The 19,125-nt window shown below is 33.4% G+C and overlaps 1 protein-coding gene across 8 annotated transcripts in view; it reads right to left on the bottom strand.

The window, feature by feature from the left end:
• Positions 1 to 19,125, bottom strand: part of LOC136026129 (uncharacterized) — a 105,912-nt gene that overhangs the window by 45,259 nt on the left and 41,528 nt on the right. The window contains exon 1 of one of the 8 annotated variants that reach the window (XM_065702424.1): positions 15,469 to 15,591. The exons of 2 other annotated variants lie outside the window; for them this stretch is intronic. Coding sequence is in view for 3 of the 6 variants with exons in the window: in XM_065702426.1 (XP_065558498.1) it covers positions 5,277 to 5,305 (29 nt within the window). In the remaining 3 variants the exon portion in view is untranslated. Of the gene's footprint in view, positions 1 to 5,217; positions 5,420 to 14,167; positions 14,268 to 15,057; positions 15,164 to 15,468; positions 15,592 to 19,125 lie in introns of those variants that run through there. 5 more of the 8 variants (XM_065702422.1, XM_065702420.1, XM_065702426.1 and 2 more) reach the window with 5 other exon arrangements.

The raw sequence follows: 19,125 nt of genomic DNA, 5'->3' as shown, positions 1-19,125 counted from the left end.
ATAGATAGTAATAGTAGTAGGTGGTATTAGGTATTAGTAGGTATTAGTATGTAGTAGGTAGTAGTAGGTAGTAGTAAGTAGTAATAGGCAGTAGTATGTATAGTAGGTAGTAGTAGATAGCAGTAAGTAGTAGTAGGTAGTAATAGGTAGTAATAGGTAGTAGTAGGTAGTAATGGATAATAGGTAGTAGTAGGTAATAGTACGTAGTAGTAGGTAGTAGTAGGCATTAGTAGGCAGTAGTAGGAAGTAGTAGGTAGTAGTAGGTACTAGTAGGTAGTAGTAGGTAGTAGTAGCTAGTAGTAGGTAGCAGTAGGTAGTAAGTAGCAGTAGGTAATAGTAGGTAGTAGTAACTAGTAGTAGCAGGTAGTAGTAGGCAGTAGTAGGTAGTAGTATGTATTAGTAGGTAGTAATAGGTAGTAGCAGGTAGAAGTATTTAGTAGTAGGTAGCAGTAGGTAGTAGTAGGTAGTTGTAGGTAGTAGTAGGTAGTAGGTAGTAGTAGTAGTAGTAGTAGTAGTAGTAGTAGTAGTAGTAGTAGTATTAGTAGTAGTAGTAGTAGTAGTAGTAGTAGTAGTAGTAGTAGTAGTAGTAGTAGTAGTAGTAGTAGTAGTAGTAGTAGTAGTAGTAGTAGTAGTAGTAGTAGTAGTAGTAGTAGTAGAAGGTAGTAGTAAGTAGCAGTAGATAGTAGTAGAAGTAGTAGGTAGTAGGTAGAAAACGTCTGTGCACTTCATAATAACCATTATTCATAATAACCGGGTCGCTCCTTACTACAGTTCGTTACCACAAACTGTTTGATCGATGTTTCCTCTTAGAATATTTAGGCTAAAATAAAAAAAAAATATACTTGCTTTAAGTGAGGAAAACGGTTTGAAACTAATAAAATGTAGTCAATTCTCGATAAAGAGTTCATTAAAATTAACTTGGGGAGGGTAACGCTGATTTTAGGAATTATAGCTAAGATTTCTCTTTCCAAATAGTTCGTTGTGCACTGTAGTAAGTGCTCTACTATTACTGCTACTACTACAACTATTATTACTTCTACTACTCCTAGTAATACCACTACTACTACTACTACTACTACTACTACTACTACTACTACTACTACTACTACTACTACTACTACCACTAGTACTACTACTACTACTACTAGTACTATTACTACTACTACTACAACAACTACTACTACTACTGCTATTGCTACTACAACTACTACTGCTACTACAACTACTGCTACTACTACTACTACTACAACTACTACTGCCACTACTACTACTGCTACTACTACCTACTACTACTGCCACTACTACTACTGCTACTACTACCTACTACTACCTTCTACTATCTACTACAACCTAAAACTGCCTACTACTAACTACTACCTACTAGTACCTACTGATACCTTCTACTACCTACTACTTACTACTACCTACTACTTTTTACTACCTACTACTACCTACCTACTACTACTACCTACTTCTACCTACTACAACCTACTACTACCTACTGCTGCCTACCACTACCTGTTACTACCTACTGCTACCTACTACTACCTACTACTACCTATAAATACCTACAGCTACTACCTACTACTGCTTACTATTATCTACTACTATCTACTGCTACTTACTATTACCTACTGCTATATACTACTACCTAGGTAGTAGTAGATAGTAGCATTTAGTAGTGAGTAGCAGTAGGTAGTAGTAGATATTATTAAGTAGCAGTAGGTAGTAATAGGTAGCAGTAGGCAGTGGTAGGTTTTAGTAGGTAACAGGTAGTAGTAGGTAATAGTAGGTAGTAGTAGTAGGAAGAAGTAAGGAGTAGTAGGTAGTAGTAGTAGGAAGTAGAAGGTTATAGTAGACACCAGTAGGTATTAGTAGGTAGCAGTAGGTAGCAGTAGGTAGTAATAGGTAGTAGTAGGTAGTGGTAGGTTTTAGTAGGTAGTAGTAGGTAATAGTATTTAGTAGTAGGTAATAGTAGTAGGCTAGGAAGGAGTAAAAAGTAGTAGGTAGTAGTAGTAGGAAGTAGAAGGTAGTAGTAGGTTGTAGTAGGTATTAAGGTATTAATAGGTAGTAGTAGGTAGCAGTAGGTAGTAGTAAGTAGTAGTAGGTAGTAGTAGGTAGCGTTAGATAGTTCTAGAGAGTAGTAGTAGTAGTAGGTAGTCGTAGGTTTTGGTAGGTAATAGTAGGTAGCAGTAAGTAGTAGTAGGTAGCCATAGGTAGTAGTAGGTAGTAATAGGTAGTAGTAGGTAGTAGTAGTAGTAGTAGTAGTAGTAGTAGTAGTAGTAGTAGTAGTAGTAGTAGTAGTAGTAGTAGTAGTAGTAGTAGTAGTAGTAGTAGTAGTAGTAGTAGTAGTAGTAGTAGTAGTAGTAGTAGTAGTAGTAGTAGTAGTAGTAGTAGTAGTAGTAGTAGTAGTAGTAGTAGTAGTAGTAGTAGTAGTAGTAGTAGTAGTAGTAGTAGTAGTAGTAGTAGTAGTAGTAGTAGTAGTAGTAGTAGTAGTAGTAGTAGTAGTAGTAGTAGTAGTAGTAGTAGTAGTAGTAGTAGTAGTAGTAGTAGTACTAGTAGTAGTAGTAGTAGTTGTAGTAGTAGTAGAAGTAGTAGTAGTAGTAGTAGTAGTACTATTAGTAGTGGTAGTAGTAGTGCACTTATTATAGTGCATAATGCACTGTCCAAATCTTAGCAAACTCTGACCATTGTTTACATACAGTAATGGTTATTATGAAGTGTACAGACGTTTTCAGGGGGACTTTTCCACGTTGGGGTAGGGGAGGGGGTTAAATGGAAGCATCTTTCCATTGAGGAATTTTTCATGAGGGAAGAAAATTTCTATGAAGCATTATTTTCTAGCATTATTTAAAAATTATTTCATTATAGCTAGGATTTTCTAGCATTATTTAAAAAAAAAGTTTTTTTCAACTGGATGTAATGAGTAGCATTGAAACTTATAACGAACATAAAATATTGCGTATACAAGGGGGTTCGTCTCCTCCATAATACCATGCTCTTTACGCTAAAATATTTTCAGTAATTTAAATTATTTATTCTACGACCTTTGTGATTCAGGGGTCATTCTTACAGATTTGGGACAAAATTCAAGCTTTAGTGTAAAGAACGAGGTATTGACGAGAGGGCGAAACCCTCATATACGTAATAAAAATACACAAATATAGAAGTTCGTTACGTAAGTTAATTCGTAAGGTAGGTACGTTTATTACTCCTTAACGCCTAGCTCTTTACGCTAAAGTTTTTTAATTTTGAAAAAAAGTAGAGTTGTGAAAAATAGTCAAACTTTAGCGTAGAGGGCGGGGCGTTGACGAGGGGACAACCCCTTTTACATACAGAATAATTTCTGTTCGTTTTTAACTCTTTCTATCACCTATACTTTTTAAAAAAGAAAAATATCTTGCGGTACTTGTCCCCGGGACTGTGAGGGAGTAAGTCGTCCCCAAAGACATAGTTATTAGGTTTTTCGACTCTGCTGAAGAAAATGGTTATCTCAAAATTTTGATCCGTTGATTTTGGGAAAAAATGAGTGTGGGAGGGGGCCTAGGTGCCCTCCAATTTTTTGTCACTTAAAAAGAACACTAGAATTTTTAATCTCCGCTGGAATGAGCTCTCTCGCGACATTCTAGGACCACTGGGTCGATACGATCTCCCTTGGGAAAAGAAAAAACAAAAACAAATAAACACGCACCCGTGATCGGTCTTCTGGCAAAAAATACTAAATTCCATATTTTTGTAAATAGGAGCTTGAAACTTCTACAGTTGGGTTCTCTGATACCTTGAATGCGATGGTGTGATTTTTGTTAATATTCTATGAATTTTAGAGGGTGTTTCCCCCTATTTTTCAAAATAAGTCAAATTTTCTCGGGCTCGCAACTTTTGATGGTAAAGAATAAATTCGATCAAACTTATATATTAAAAATTAGCATAAGAATTTGATTCTTTTGATGTATATATGAGCATCAAAATTCTGAGTGAACTGTTTGATTTACAATGTTAATATTTGAGAAAGTTTTAAAGAAAGCAATTTTTCAGGGAAATTAAGCAAATCTCGAAAAGTTAGGGAATATTAGAAGCCGGGGGAAGACCTAAAGAATACATTTAGGGGTAATTGTCCCCCCTTCTGAAGGTTAAAACATGCAATAATTGTGGGATCAGTCAGGAAAAAAATTCCGACGGGGATCTAAATTTTCATCGGTGACCCTCCCCAAACATTAATTATGTTTCCGGCCCTGGTTGAAGCAGAAGTAGGATTTGCATAAAGGTTGAAAATGTATAGCATAGATACTATATATAGATACTAAATATAGTAAAGATACTAAATAAATTAGTTTGGAGACAAGGGCAGATCCAGAGCCAAATCTTGGGGGGAAATGTGACAAGGGTGCCAATGAGAAAAATATTGGGAGGGGGCACTGTGATGACGGTGCTAATAATTGACCATATTGACTAATTTATTCTATAAAATGTGCGAAAAGCCAAGGAGAGTGCGCAAAAAATACCATGGGGGACACCCGCTGGCCCCCGGATCCACGAGTGTATGGATATGAAAAGTTTTTTAAAAAAAGGTAAGAGAACACAGTGCTATTATTTTCGCCTAAAAAAATAGGTTAAAATGCTAGACGAGGCGCCTTATGATATAATGAAAAGTAGTTATGAAGATATCAGAATGACTTCAGAGCCTAAATTATTCTCAGGGAGAATCCTATCTTTCAAGCTCCTATCTCTGCTCCTTCCTTATTTTCTAAGGCTTAGAAAGTTGTATGTAGCATCCATTTTAAACTTAGAAAAAACATATCTTTTTTATTGATTTTGATGTACTTTCTTTGACTCTAACTTATGGTAAGATCATTTCAATAACTTGGGTAGAATTTCAAGGCATTTTAGGATTCCTATCAAATTTAATACAAATTTTAGGAGTTAATAAAATCGTATACAGCATCATCTAGATAAGCTATGAGGCTAAAAAACACTTTCTTTTAGCCTCATTTGTATTATAAATCTGTTTATGAAAGTTCAATATTTACACCGGATAGAATATTAAAATTCATTAATGTTAAGCGAACTTTTAAGGGGGAGGGGTTAGTTACTTCAAAATACCTTCTTGAGGCGTAATTTAGGCTCTGGACCCGTCCTTGAAAATTTCAACCTCTTAGCTCGGTTATTTTCTAAGATAAACCCTATCAGCTAGAACATAACCAAAAATTGACCGGATACCTTGCGCCTGATTATTAGAATGAAAACATAACCAAATTGTATATTAAAATTTAGCTTGCCATTGCCTAACTGTTCTTCCCTGGTACATCAGTAACCAACACCTAACTAAACTAATATGAAAAGTGAAACTGTAATATGTGCCATCGGGTAGGTAATCCACGAGTTAGGGCCAAGATAACGCAAAAACACTTTGATCTTATAACTGGTTAAAAACCAGTGAAGGATAAATTTAATATTTGTGGTTTGGATGATACTTCTGGACATTGCCCTGAATTGTAAGACAACGTGATTATATATCGATTTCCCAAAGCTGCTTAGGACGCCAAATTCGCTTTCTGTTGATTTTGGGATCCGTGGAAAGCTGTCAGACTGATATTTGCGATTTACAAGAAATCTGCTTAGTTTCTACCAATGAAGAATTGCATGCAATTTCAACCAACAACCTTCTAGTAATTCACTGGATTTCTTGCAATTGTTAAGATTTGTTTTTCGTATTTTATTTAAATAAATTACTTTATTTTAATCTGTGGAACTATCGACCAAAGAAACAACCACCGGTGGATCCAGGGGGCCAGGGGACTCTTTCCCCCTCCCCCAAGATCTTCTCTGATGCCCTCTTTCCCTTTTTTTCTTTTTTCACTCTGTTTTAGAATAAATTTGTCAATTTGGTCAATTATTGGCACCTTTGTCACACTGCCCCCCCCCCAAGATTTTGCTCACTGGTGCCCTTGTCATATTGGACCCCCAAAGATTTTGCTCCACCCCTGGAAACAATCAAATAGATTACTCTTTCAATGTACCCACAGAAAGGACGTTTTAACACTTCTAGGAGAGGTCAATCAAGTTTATTAGGGTCAAACCGTAAATAGTTTTTATGTGTACATGGAAACCGGCGAAGGATAAAAATCTAATATTCTTCGTTTGGATTATATTTTTGAAATTGCCCCGAATTGCAAGTACATTGCCATCACTAGGAATTTGTTTAAAAGTTTTTTTGAACGAGAAATACACTTTTTCAGTAGGCCTATGCATTTATTAGATTTTGCTTTACTTTTTATACAAGGTTTTTTTTTACCTTTTTATTGCTCCCCACCGCCGTCTTAGCATTTTTTTCTGTTCAGTAATTTGTGATTTGCGTAATTCGTCTCATGTGCATAAGAGCAGTTGAAATACAGGAAACAAATATGTCATGTTTATATCACGTTTTTGAATACTTTACATGAAATGCATTTTGTACTTTTGTATTTTTCTGAGTTTCCCTGCTCCAAATGAACCCATGCTCACATAGCCTTCAGCTCTTTCTGGTATTAAAGACAGCGCGATTGCGGCTGCCTAAGTAAAGAGCGATGTGGGCACAATATATTACTTATCTATTATATTATTTTATATTATATTATATATATATATATATATATATATATATATATATATATATATCTATATATATAAAAATAAGTTGTCTGTCTGTGGATGTGTGGATGGATGTGTGGATGGATGTGTCAGGTGACGTCACCTGAAAAAACTGGATTAGGTGACGTCAAAACTGAAAAAACTAAAAAAAAGGCAAAAACTACAAAAAAAACTAAAAACTAATAAAAAAAATAAAAAAGCTAAAAAACTAAAAAAACTATAAAGGTAAAAACCAATAAAAAACTAAAAAAAAACTGAAAAAACTAAAAAAAGGCAAAAACTACAAAAAAAAACTAAAAACTAATAAAAAAAGTAAAAAAGCTAAAAAACTAAAAAAACTAAAAAAACTAAAAAAAGGTAAAAAACTAAAAAAAATAAAAAATAAAAAAAAACTAAAAAAAAGGAAAAAACTGAAAAATAAGCTAAAATAAAGGTAAAAACCAATAAAAAACTAAAAAAAAAAGGAAAAAACTAATAAATGACGACACTCAAAGAGAAAGCGACCAGGACAAAAGGAATGTTCGATTAGCAATCAACAAAGCACCGGGACACAGGGAGTATAAATGACGACCAGGACATAAGTAAAAAAAAAAAAAACTATCTATATATATAAAAATAAGTTGTCTGTGGATCTGTGGATCGTGGATCAGGTGACGTCACCTGAAAAAACTGGATCAGGTGACGTCAAAACTGAAAAAACTAAAAAAAGGCAAAAACTACAAAAAAAACTAACAACTAATAAAAAAAATAAAAAAGCTAAAAAACTAAAAAAACTAAAAAAAGGCAAAAACTACAAAAAAAACTAAAAACTAATAAAAAAGCTAAAAAACTAAAAAAACTAAAAAAAAGGCAAAAACTACAAAAAAACTAAAAACTAATAAAAAAAATAAAAAAGCTAAAAAACTAAAAAAACTAAAAAAACTAAAAAAAGGTAAAAAACTAAAAAAACTAAAAACTAAAAAAAAACTAAAAAAGGTAAAAACTAAAAGAACTAAAAAAGAAAAAAATAAATGACGACACTCAAAGAGAAAGCGACCAGGACAAAAGGAATGTTCGATTAGCAATCAACAAAGCACCGGGACACAGGGAGTATAAATGACGACCAGGACACAAGTAAAAAAAAAAATTAACAAAACTAAAAAGAAGGTAAAAACTACAAAAAAACTAAAAAGAAAAAAAAAACTAAAAACTAATAAAAAAACTAAAAAATCTAAAAATCTAAATAAACTAAAAAAGAAAAAAAAGGAAAAAAATAAAGGAGAAAAACAGAACTAAAAAACGAATGTATATACAGACCGGTACACCGGGATACAAATGACGACCGGGACACAGGGAATATAAATAACGACCGGGACACAGGGACACAACTACAACGGGGACACCGGGGGAAACACGGGGATATAAATGACGACCGGGACAAAAAAACTAAAAAGAAATAAAAACTAAAAACTAATAAAAAAAACTAAAAAATCTAAAAATCTAAATAAGCTAAAAAAGAAAAAAAAAGGAAAAAAATAAAGGAGAAAAACAAAACTAAAAAACGAATGTATATACAGACCGGGACACCGGGATACAAATGATGACCGGGACCCGGGACACAGGGAATATAAATGACGACTGGGACACAGGGACACAACTACAACGGGGACACCGGGGGAAACAGGGGGATGTAAATGACGACCGGGACACCGGGACAGGGAATGGTCGATTAGCAATCACCATCAACAAAGCTCAAGGGCAATCATTAGAATCATGAGGTATAGATCTGAATACAGATTGTTTTCCCATGGACCATTATATGTTGCATGTTCAAGAGTCGGTAAACCTGACAATCTATTTATATGCAAAGACAATGGGACAGCAAAGAATGTTGTATATTCGCAAGTTTTACGTAGTTAAAACCATATATATATATATATATCTATATTCACAGGTGGGACATAGGGACACAACTACAATGGCGCGTAACTATTATGGCGCGTAACGACTTACGCGCGCGGGGGGGCTTGGGGGGGGCGCGAAGCGCCCCCACCAACTAGGTGTTGGGGTGGCGCGAAGCGCCACCCCAACAGCTAGTATATATATATATATATATATATATATATATATATATATATATATATATATATATATATATATATATATATATATGGAATAGAAACTTTGAAAAGGGCTCATTCGAACGGAAGTTGAAAGGGCTAGTGCCCTTTTTATTGTTTTTTTTCATGAAAAGGCTACTTAAATAAAAAATGAACAGAAGTTAACTTAAGAAGAACTTTTTCCACAAAACAACTTTTTCATACAAAAGTAAAGAGCTGCATTAAGCCAGGAATGAGCAAAAATAAAGTCAAATAATCTTCCAAGCGTAAAACAACCAAAATTGCTATTCAAAACAAACAGAAATTAAAATAAATAGCCAAATCAAACTCCAAACGAGGAAAAATTAACAAGAGTAGGGCTGATAAACCCCATACCATTTCAAGACCAGAACACATTTTGTGCTTTAATGAAAACAAAACACATTTGAATCACTTTTCTTACGTTCAAGAATAAAAATATCAAAATTTTAAGGAATAAGTGTCGGTATATGTCAATTAAACCGACAAACCAGAGTCATTTGTTTGTTAGTTTGTTGCTTATTTTCGGGAAGCGCAAACTGTGTTCTGGTCTCGAGAAGGCATGGGGGTTATCAGCCCTACTCATGTTGTTAATTGTTGCTCGTTTTGAGTTTGACTCGGCTATTTATTGTAATTTCTGTTCGTTTTAAGTTTCATTTATTTATTGACAGATATTTACGGTAGTTTCACGCTTGGAAGATTATTTAACTTTTTTTTGCTCATTCTTGGCTTAATGGAGCTCTTTACTTTTTTAAAAAAAAACTTGTTTTGTAGAAGTTTTTCAAATTAATTAAATAAAAAACAAGGTTTTTCAACTGAAATTAAGGAGTAATATTAAAACTCAAAACGAACAGAAATCATTCCGCATGTAAATGATTTTTCTAATCTCCTCAATACCTTAGTCCTCACGTTAAAGTTTTTTTTTAGCAGTTTAAAATGAGTTTCTTATTCTAATTAGACGGCCCTTAGGGTTCAGGAGTCATTTTTAAGAACCTGGGACAAAAATACCCACTTTTGCCTAAAGAGCAAGGTATTGAGGAGGAAGCAACCTCACAAAACACAAAACTCCATGATTTGGCCCTGAAAAAAAATAGAAACTAAGGGGAGGTATACTTTTCTAGCAGCATTTGCATACCATATTTAAATTGCTATATAATATCGCTTTTAAACAAACAGCGAATCGGACTCTTTTTTCTTACAGATCAAAGCAAGATAAGCTTTTAAATATTAACAATCTATCCCACAGTTTGTGGTTCAAGTAAATAGCTGTAACTAAGGAGCGGGTCAGCTCTATCATAACCGAAACCGTTAAAAACAGTATTTTAATAATAATAGATACAATACTACTGCTACTACTACTACTACTAATAACTCACTGCAGCACATAGCCGCCTGAGGCCAACACAGCTATGCACGCTCCTCCTCCAACCTAATCTATTTAAAGCCTCCCTCTTTACACCCTCCCAGGAAGTTCCCTATTCCTTTAAATCTTTATTTATGACATCCTCCCAACCCAGACAAGGACGACCTGCTGTCTGTGTAGCCCCAGACGGTTGGCCAAAAAGGACAATCTTCGGTAATCTGTCATCCTTCATCCGTAGAACGTGGCCTAGCCATCTCAACCTTTCTTTCATTATAGCCCTAGAAAGCGGGATTGAACCACACTTTTCGTACAACCTACTGTTTTAAATACGGTCAGTCAGCCGGGTACCCAGAACAATCCGTAGGCAATTTTTCTGGAAAACATCTAGTAAATTTTCATCTGCTTTTCCGAGTGCCCATGTTTCAGAGCCATATTTGACCACTGTCATCACTGTAGCTTCCAATATTCTAATCTTGGTTTGTAGACTTATCTTTCTATTCTTCCAAACTTTTTTTAACTGTGAAAAAACACCCTGAGCCTTAGCTATTCTACTTTTAACATCTTCACTGCTCCCACCATCTGTACTAATAATACAACCAAGGTAACTGAAGCTCCCAACCTGATCAATCTTTTCGTTATCTAACGTCACCTGTTCATCTTCACTTATTCCTAGCCTTAGTGACTTAGTCTTCTTAACATTAATTTTCAAGCCTATTTTAGCACCCTGAACTCGCAAATCCTCCGAAAATTCATTCATTCTGCTCACACTTTTATCTAATATGCTTAAATCATCAGCATAATATAAGTACAGGAGCGTTCTTCCTCCCCATTTGATTCCATGGTCTCCAATTGCCTTTCCTGTGCTCCTTAAGACGAAGTCCATCAAAGTGATCCATATAAAGGGGGATAGAACACAACCCTGCTTAACTCCTGATTTAATACAAAACCAGTTGCCAACCTCATTTCCTACCTTAACCGCAGCAGTATTATTCTCGTACATAGCACAAATCACTTTAATGTATTTTTCTGGTATACCATATAACGATAAGACCTTTGTTAACGCTCTTCTATCAACAGAATCGAAAGCTTGCTCATCTATATATATAAAAATAAGTTGTATGTCTGTTACACTATCTTCTATATATAAGTTGTATGTCTATTACACTATCTTCTATATATATAAAAATAAGTTGTATGTATTTTTGTGTTGAGGGTTTAAATATGACATCTGAAAAATAAAGAAAAAAAAGAAAACTGAAAAAAGAAAAAAGGTAAAAAACTAAAAAGAAAAACAGCTAAAAAAAACTAAAAAAAGCTAAAAAACTAAAAAAAGAAAAAACTAAAAAAGAAAAAATAAAAAAAGAAGAGAAAACATATCATCTATATATATAAAAACTGGGAATTGCACAACTATCTCAATATATTTTGACAATAGATTAAAGTAATTCGGAAACCTTAAAACAGATACCCAAAATTTTGAGGTTTATTATAAATTGTTGAGCTTTAGCATGCTTGGCACGTAAAGATTTTTCCAAGTGTCAATGTTAGAATGAAAATTGACAAATTGAAAAATATATGTTACCTAAAAGCAAAACCAGGCTTGCGGTTTAGCTAAAAAAACTAAAAAACTAAAAAAAAAGAAAAAACTAAAACAAATAAAAACCTAAAATGAAAAAACTAAAAAAAAAAACAAAAAATAAAAAAAGGTAAAGAAAGAAAAAAAGCTAAAAAGAACTAAAAAAGCTACAAAATTAAAAAATAGAAAAAAAACTAAAAAAGATAAAAAATTAAAGCATGTTTGTTTTTTTGTATGTTTTAGGGATTGCATATGACGTCTTAAAAAAACCCAGAAAAACCTAAAAAGAAAAAAAAACTAAAAAAAGAAAAAATAAAAAAGGAAAAAAACTAAAAAGAAAAACACTAATACTAAAAAAAGAAAAACTAAAAAAGAAAAAAAAAGAAAAAAAAAGAAAAACTAAAAAAAAAAAAACTAAAAAAAAAAAAAAATAAAAAAGAAAACAAATCAATAAAAAGAAGAAACTAAAAAAAAGAAAAACTAAAAAAGAAAAAAAAACTAAAAAGAAACTATATCTATATATATAAAAATAAGTTGTATATATACATGTTTGTTTGTTTGTGGGTTTGCATGTGACGTCATTATAAGTATATAAGGCTTTGTAAATGACGTCATTATAAGATGACACTACAGACCGGGACACCGGGACACAGATGACGACCGGGACACAGGGAATATAAATGACAACCGGGACACTCAAAGAGAAATTACAGACAGGGACACGGGACACAAATGACGACCAGGACACCGGGACAGAAGGAATATAAATGACGACCGGGACAGTCAAAGATAAATTACAGACTGGGATACCGGGACACAAATGAAGACCGGGAAACAGGGATACAACTACAACGGGGACGCCGGGGGATATATAATTGACGACGGGGACACAGGGAATGTTCGATTAGCAATCACCATCAACAAAGCTCAAGGGCAATCGTCAGAAAAATGCGGTAAAGATCTGAATACGGATTGTTTTCCCATGGACAATTATATGTTGCATGTTCAAGAGTCGGTAAACCTGACGGTCTATTTATATGGACAGACAATGGGACAGCAAAGAATGTTGTATATTCGCAAGTTTTACGTAGTTAAAAACATATATATATATATATATATATATATATATATATATATATATATATATATATATATATATATATATATATATATATATATATATATATATATATATATATACATATATATATATATATATATATATATATATATATATATATATATATATATATATATATATATATATATATATATATATATATATATATATATATATATATATATATATATATATATATATATATATATATATATATATCCATCTATTTTCACAGGTGGGACACAGGGTCACAACTACAACGGCGCGTAACTAATATGGTGCGTAACGACTTACGTGCGAGGCGGGGGGGGTCTTTGGGGGGGGGGTGAAGCACCCCCATCAACTACTAATCGATAAAACTGAGGACCAAAGGTGTTTGACAAAGAAGGGACTTCTCAATTATTAACCTAAGAGTGAAAACATGGTCGACACATCCTCTACCTTTTCTAAAACCGCATTGTTCTTCCCTTAAAACTTTGTCTACAGCATGTCTCAGTCTAAAAAGTATTATATTACTCAGTAATTTGCTACCTACAGAGACCAGATTAATGCCTCGATAATTACAACACTCACTCTTGTCACCTTTCTTATACAGTGGTTTAATCAAGGTTTTCCTAAAATCATTGGGTACTTCCCCTTTTTCAAAAATCATGTTCATAATCTTCAGTAGTTTATTCCTAACCTCAGAGCCACCATATTTAAGAAACTCATTAATCATACTATCAGCACCTGGGGCCTTATTATTTTTTAATCCTTTTAGTACTGTCGCTAATTCTTCCTCACTAAACAAATCTTCCTTGGGGTGGCTATTAATGTTGAATTCAAATTTTTAAGTTCACTATATTTAATTTTACCCATCAAAAGCTACGAACCTGAATAAATTTGCCCAATTTTGAAAAACGGGAGAGACACCCCAAAAAATCAATCGATCTTTATGAAAACTACACCATCAGATTCAGAATGTCAGAGAACCCAACTTACTCCTTCCAAGCTCCTAGATACAAAAATGTTGAATTTTGCATTTTTTTTTTATCAGAAGAAAGATCACGGATGAGCTTTTTTTTATCCTAAGGGTGATTATATCGAACCATTGATTGTAGAAGACCGAGAGAGGTCTCACTTGATCGAAAAATAAAAGTGCTAGTGCCTTCTTTTAAGTGAACAAAATTCAAGATATAGGTAGTGTAAGTTTTCCCTTAACCAGTTTAGATAGTCATGTTGTATTTTCACTGTCGTTGGTATTTTTTGGCCTTTTGGTTCTTATCCGATATTAGTATGCCATTGTCATAGGACTGATTTAGGCTTTGAACCTTACTGTATTTTAAATTAACATGCCTGAGTGTAGTGAATTTCAAAATACTCACATGGATCTCATTTTCCAAATAACCATAATCCTAATAAATGATACCACGATTTCTAAAACTGGTGTAAGAATATCTTCTGTTCCTAATTTGGCACTTGGGAAGATTGACCTACAAACTCTTATTGATAATTTTTTTTTAAGATGTCACTTTTCTATTCTAGAAATTATTTTCCAACCAAAGGTTAAGAAGAGGAAATCTATGAATGGTTAAATCAAAGAATATAAATATTCTAAAGTTAAACATAAATATTATTCTTGTGTCAGATAAACAAAGGGACGAAAAACCTTATGCCGAAATACTGTGAAATAGAATGTTACCAAATATATATTAAATGTTATTGAGTTCACCTAATATAATATTAGTCGTGTATCAAAACTTTAAGCTAATTGTTAATTTTCCAGAATATGAGCAAATAGTAAGAGAAATATGGAAATTTAAGAATGCAATGATCAATAGGAATATACTTATTCGATTTATACTTATTTTATTTAGTTATGGCTAAGCATCAACTAATATGTTTGTAAACTGTCGTTTTTTATGCAAACAACTACAAGAAAGAGGGGGAGAGAGGGAGAGAGAGAGAGGGGGAGGGGGAGGAAGGGAGAGAGGGATGGAGAGGGAGGGAGGGAGAGAGAGAGCAAGAGAAGGAGATGAAGACGGCACAAACTATATAGATGAACTTTTTGTCTTTCTAGGGGGTGGCAGCTTAGGATTGCCCAAATATGAAGAATAGCTTTTAATAAAAAGAAATATTTGTCCTTGTTTATTCCAAAGCTTCTTAAATCCACAAAAATTTGCTTTTTATTGGGAATAGGTTTTGACCTTGAGCAACATCAGAAATGTCAATTGAGAAGCTCAAATTTGTTTTCCCAGTAAAAATTTACTATTACCTTTTCTCTGTAGCTATTTATTTCTCTAAATGATTCTACTCTTAACACCGATCCATTACTGTCTTAGAAACAAGAAGTAGATTTCATTTGTTTACAAACAGAAATTACGTAAATATATCTTGTTTGACCGTGAGTCGAAATCATTTTAGATTTGAAGATTTGTAAACAACCGAGGGGTTAGTACAATTAGGGCCGTATCAGGGAATTTTTACTCGAGAAGGTGGTACAAAAAACCCTTTAAAACGTGTCAAAAATATGTTTTTCATTATGTTTATTTACGAGTTGTACATATACCAGGCTTTCCAACTAGTTAAATAAAAATAATAAAATACCCGAGGAACAGGGATGTTTCAGGAAAAAGACATTAACAGGATAAAGGGATTGATAGACAATGGAAATGGAAAAACTTGCCTTTATATGGTATTCCTGTACCTCCGTATGGCTTTTGACAGTGTCGACCGAGAGTTATTGAAAGATGCTATGCTAAGAAGTGGCCTTCCCCGTTTATTTCTTAGTTTGATAGTGAGAATGTATATTTGCGTCAGCGGAATCGTAAAAGTTAATAACAGGTTTTCGGAGCTTTTTGATATTAAGCTCGGCCTAAGACAGGGCAGCACCCTTTCTCCTAAGTCGTTTACTATTTTTGTAAATGATGTTGTTAAGTTTCTAGAGAATAGATGGGCTCCGAAAGTTAGCCTAGGGACTCAAAAACTATCTCTTTTATTATTTTCGGATGATATTGTTTTGGTGGCTAATAAACCGCAAGATCTACAGACGCAATTGAATCTCATAGAAGAGTATTTGCAAAAAAAAAATAATAATAAAAAAAAAGACTAAATACTGAAAAGAGCAAAGTTATTATTTTTAAGAAAAGGAGTGTAGGTGGTGAAGAAAAGTATAGATTTAAATTTAATAAAAAGAACTAATTATAAGTAAAAGAATAAAATATTTTGGCAAATATGTTTGGCTTACATCAGACAATTCATTCACAGATTCTGAAAGGTGATATGGGCCTGTTTTCTTTAAAGCTACGTAGGTCTATTTTAATGCTTAGATTTTGGTTGAAGTTAGTTAAGAGTAATAAAGATAGACTAGTAAGAGCGGCATATGATCAGATGTTGAAAAGTAGTTTAAAGATCTCGTGGCCATCCCAAATTCAATCATTACTAGAAAAAGTAGGAATGCCTTACTTATGGAATAATGGTCTTTGTTCTAGTGATATACAAACAGATTTAGAAAGCCAGGTACGATTTGTATTAGAGAGTCAGGAAATTCACAATTGACAAGGGCTGGTTTTAGATTCTACAACTCTACAACATTATAATAAGGAAAAACCTAGTTTTGGAGAGGAAGTTTATTTTTAAGTTTTATTTACCGGCTATGATTCTACGTCGTTGTATTCAGCTTAGGGTGAATTGTCTTCCAATCCAGAACAGGCAAAAAATGTTCGAAAAAAAAGAAGATAGTTGGTCCTGATATGCGGTATGTTTGTCTCCGGAAATGCCCGGTGCTCTTTGATTTACGGGAAAATTATTTACATGGGATTAATTTGGTGCTTCCTGGTATTCTGCGAAATAACAACCCAACCACAATATTTCGAGTGTTAGTGTTTATTGATAAATCCTTAGTAAGAAGAAAAAGTTTATATCATTAATTTATTTTGTCGTTATATAAGGTATTCTTCGCGTTGTATTCTGTTTCTGTGCGTGCTTGTAATTTGTACTGTTGTTTTATATCCTTGCTTGTTCGTTATTTATTTATATTTTTGTGTGCACATTACCCTCGGGCTTTTTAAATACACTATCTATCTATCTATTAAGGATCTTTGATGTGTTTCTTCAAGTTTTTTGTCCCCTTTCCCCCTAAATAAAAAGTACCTTGCTATTAACTACTTACTATTAACAACTATTAACGAAAACTAACAATTACCCCTAGTACTACTAATACTGCTACTACTACTACTACTACTACTACTACTACTACTACTACTACTACTGCTACTACCACTACTACTACTACTACTACTACTACTACTACTACTACTACTACTACTACTACTACTACTACTACGACTACTACTTCTACTACTACTACTACTACTACTGCTACTACTACTACTACTACTACTACTACTACTACTACTACTACTACTACTACTACTACTACTACTACTACTACTACTACTACTACTACTACTACTACTACTACTACTACTACTACAACAACTACTACTACTACTACTACTACTACTACTACTACTACTACTACTACTACTACTACTACTACTACTACTACTACTACTACTACTACTAATACTACTACTACTACTACTACTACTACTACTACTACTACTACTACTACTACTACTACTACTACTACTACTACTACTACTACTACTACTACTACTACTACTACTACTACTACTACTACTACTTTAATTAAAATTTGGAGATAGCAATTTTGTTCATTGTAGTTGAAAGGTCTAGAAATTATATCTTTAAGGAACACAACCCTAGGACTTGTGGAATCACGTATCTAGTTGAATTAATATCTAGTTGAATTAAGGCTATAGGTATTAAGGTGAAAAGTTGACAGAATATTGAGGGAAAACTTGAACTAATTCAAAGTACACTACGCGCGTGCAGATTGTCAAAAGGGTGTATCTCAACAATTTATTTGGGTTTTAAGTTGAAACTTTCAGAGAATACTTAAAGGGGAAGATCAATTGACAAAAGGGTAATATATGCATATCACTGCTAACCCTAATACTACTGCTACATTTACCTATGCTACTACTGCTGCTAAACTACTTCAACTACTACTTCAATTGCAGCAACTTCTAGGGCTTTGAGTATTAAGATGAAAGTATTAAGATTGGAGTCAAAAGGCTGTCAAACATGCATATCAACAATATTTTCTGAACAGCTTACCGTGTCAAGGTGAAACTTCCGGGTTATCATGAAAGCGATGTTCAACTGACCAAAAGGCAATATGCACATGCTACTACCGCTATTAGTACTGCTGCTACTACTACTACTTATGCAACAATAACATTGCAACTACTTCCACTACCACCGAAACTGCTGTGATAATAGTACTATATAGGCTAAGTCTATGAAGGTAAATTTGAGAAAATATTGATGGCAAATTCCAACTAACAAAAGACACTATGTGCATTTGCTTTCCAAAATAGCGTATCTTCAGAATTGATTTGTATATTATGTTGGAACTCTCAGAGAATAATTAAAGGGGAAGATCAAATGACCAAAAGACAACATGCGCATGCTATTACTAATGCTGCTTGTTGTTCTACTACCACAATTACTCTTGCTCCAACGTCTATTTTTATCGCAAATGCTTGTAAGATAATTGGCACTTTACTAAAAAAATAATGTTTTTACTTTTATAACTTTAACAAATCAATTATCATTAACAGTTTAAGGAACAAATATCAGCATATGTGTATTAAACTGACAATGCACATTCATTTGTATTTTTTCAGTAAAGTGCAAATTATGCTCTGACCTTGGGAATGCATAGGGGTTTTGAGTCCTACTCATGCTAATTTCTACTCGTTTAGAGTATGACTCGCTTATTTATTTTATTTTCTGTTCGTTTTGGGTTTCTTTTATTTATCGATGCTTATTTGTGGTAGTTTTACGCTTGGTAGATTATTTGACTTCATTTTTGCACTTTTTTAGTTTAATGGAGCCTTTTACTTTCCTTTGAAAGACTTATTTTGTGGAAAAAGTTTTTTAAATTAACGAGTTAAAGAGCGATAAAGTTTCCGATTAGTTAAATATTGCGATGTAGACAAGAAATTGACATAAGCTACTCTTAGAACTAGAATTTCACCATGAATCTATTTTTTTCTATTTAGTTCTATTTATTTTCATAAAATAACAATAAAAAACAATATCCCACAGGGCTCAGTGGCCCGTTATTTGGGAAACGGCATACAATAAATAAAGAATCATAAAACTTGTCATAAACATGCTAACCAACATCTAAATATAAATATGTAAGGAAAAGAAATCAACTCACCGGCAGTCCCCACGAAACAGCGAC

The sequence above is a fragment of the Artemia franciscana genome, chromosome 4 (genome assembly GCF_032884065.1).
Source record: "Artemia franciscana chromosome 4, ASM3288406v1, whole genome shotgun sequence".
NCBI classification, from domain to species: Eukaryota; Metazoa; Arthropoda; class Branchiopoda; order Anostraca; family Artemiidae; genus Artemia; species Artemia franciscana.
The sequence above is the reverse complement of the archived record's forward strand: the minus strand, read 5'-3'. Positions and strand labels throughout refer to the sequence as shown.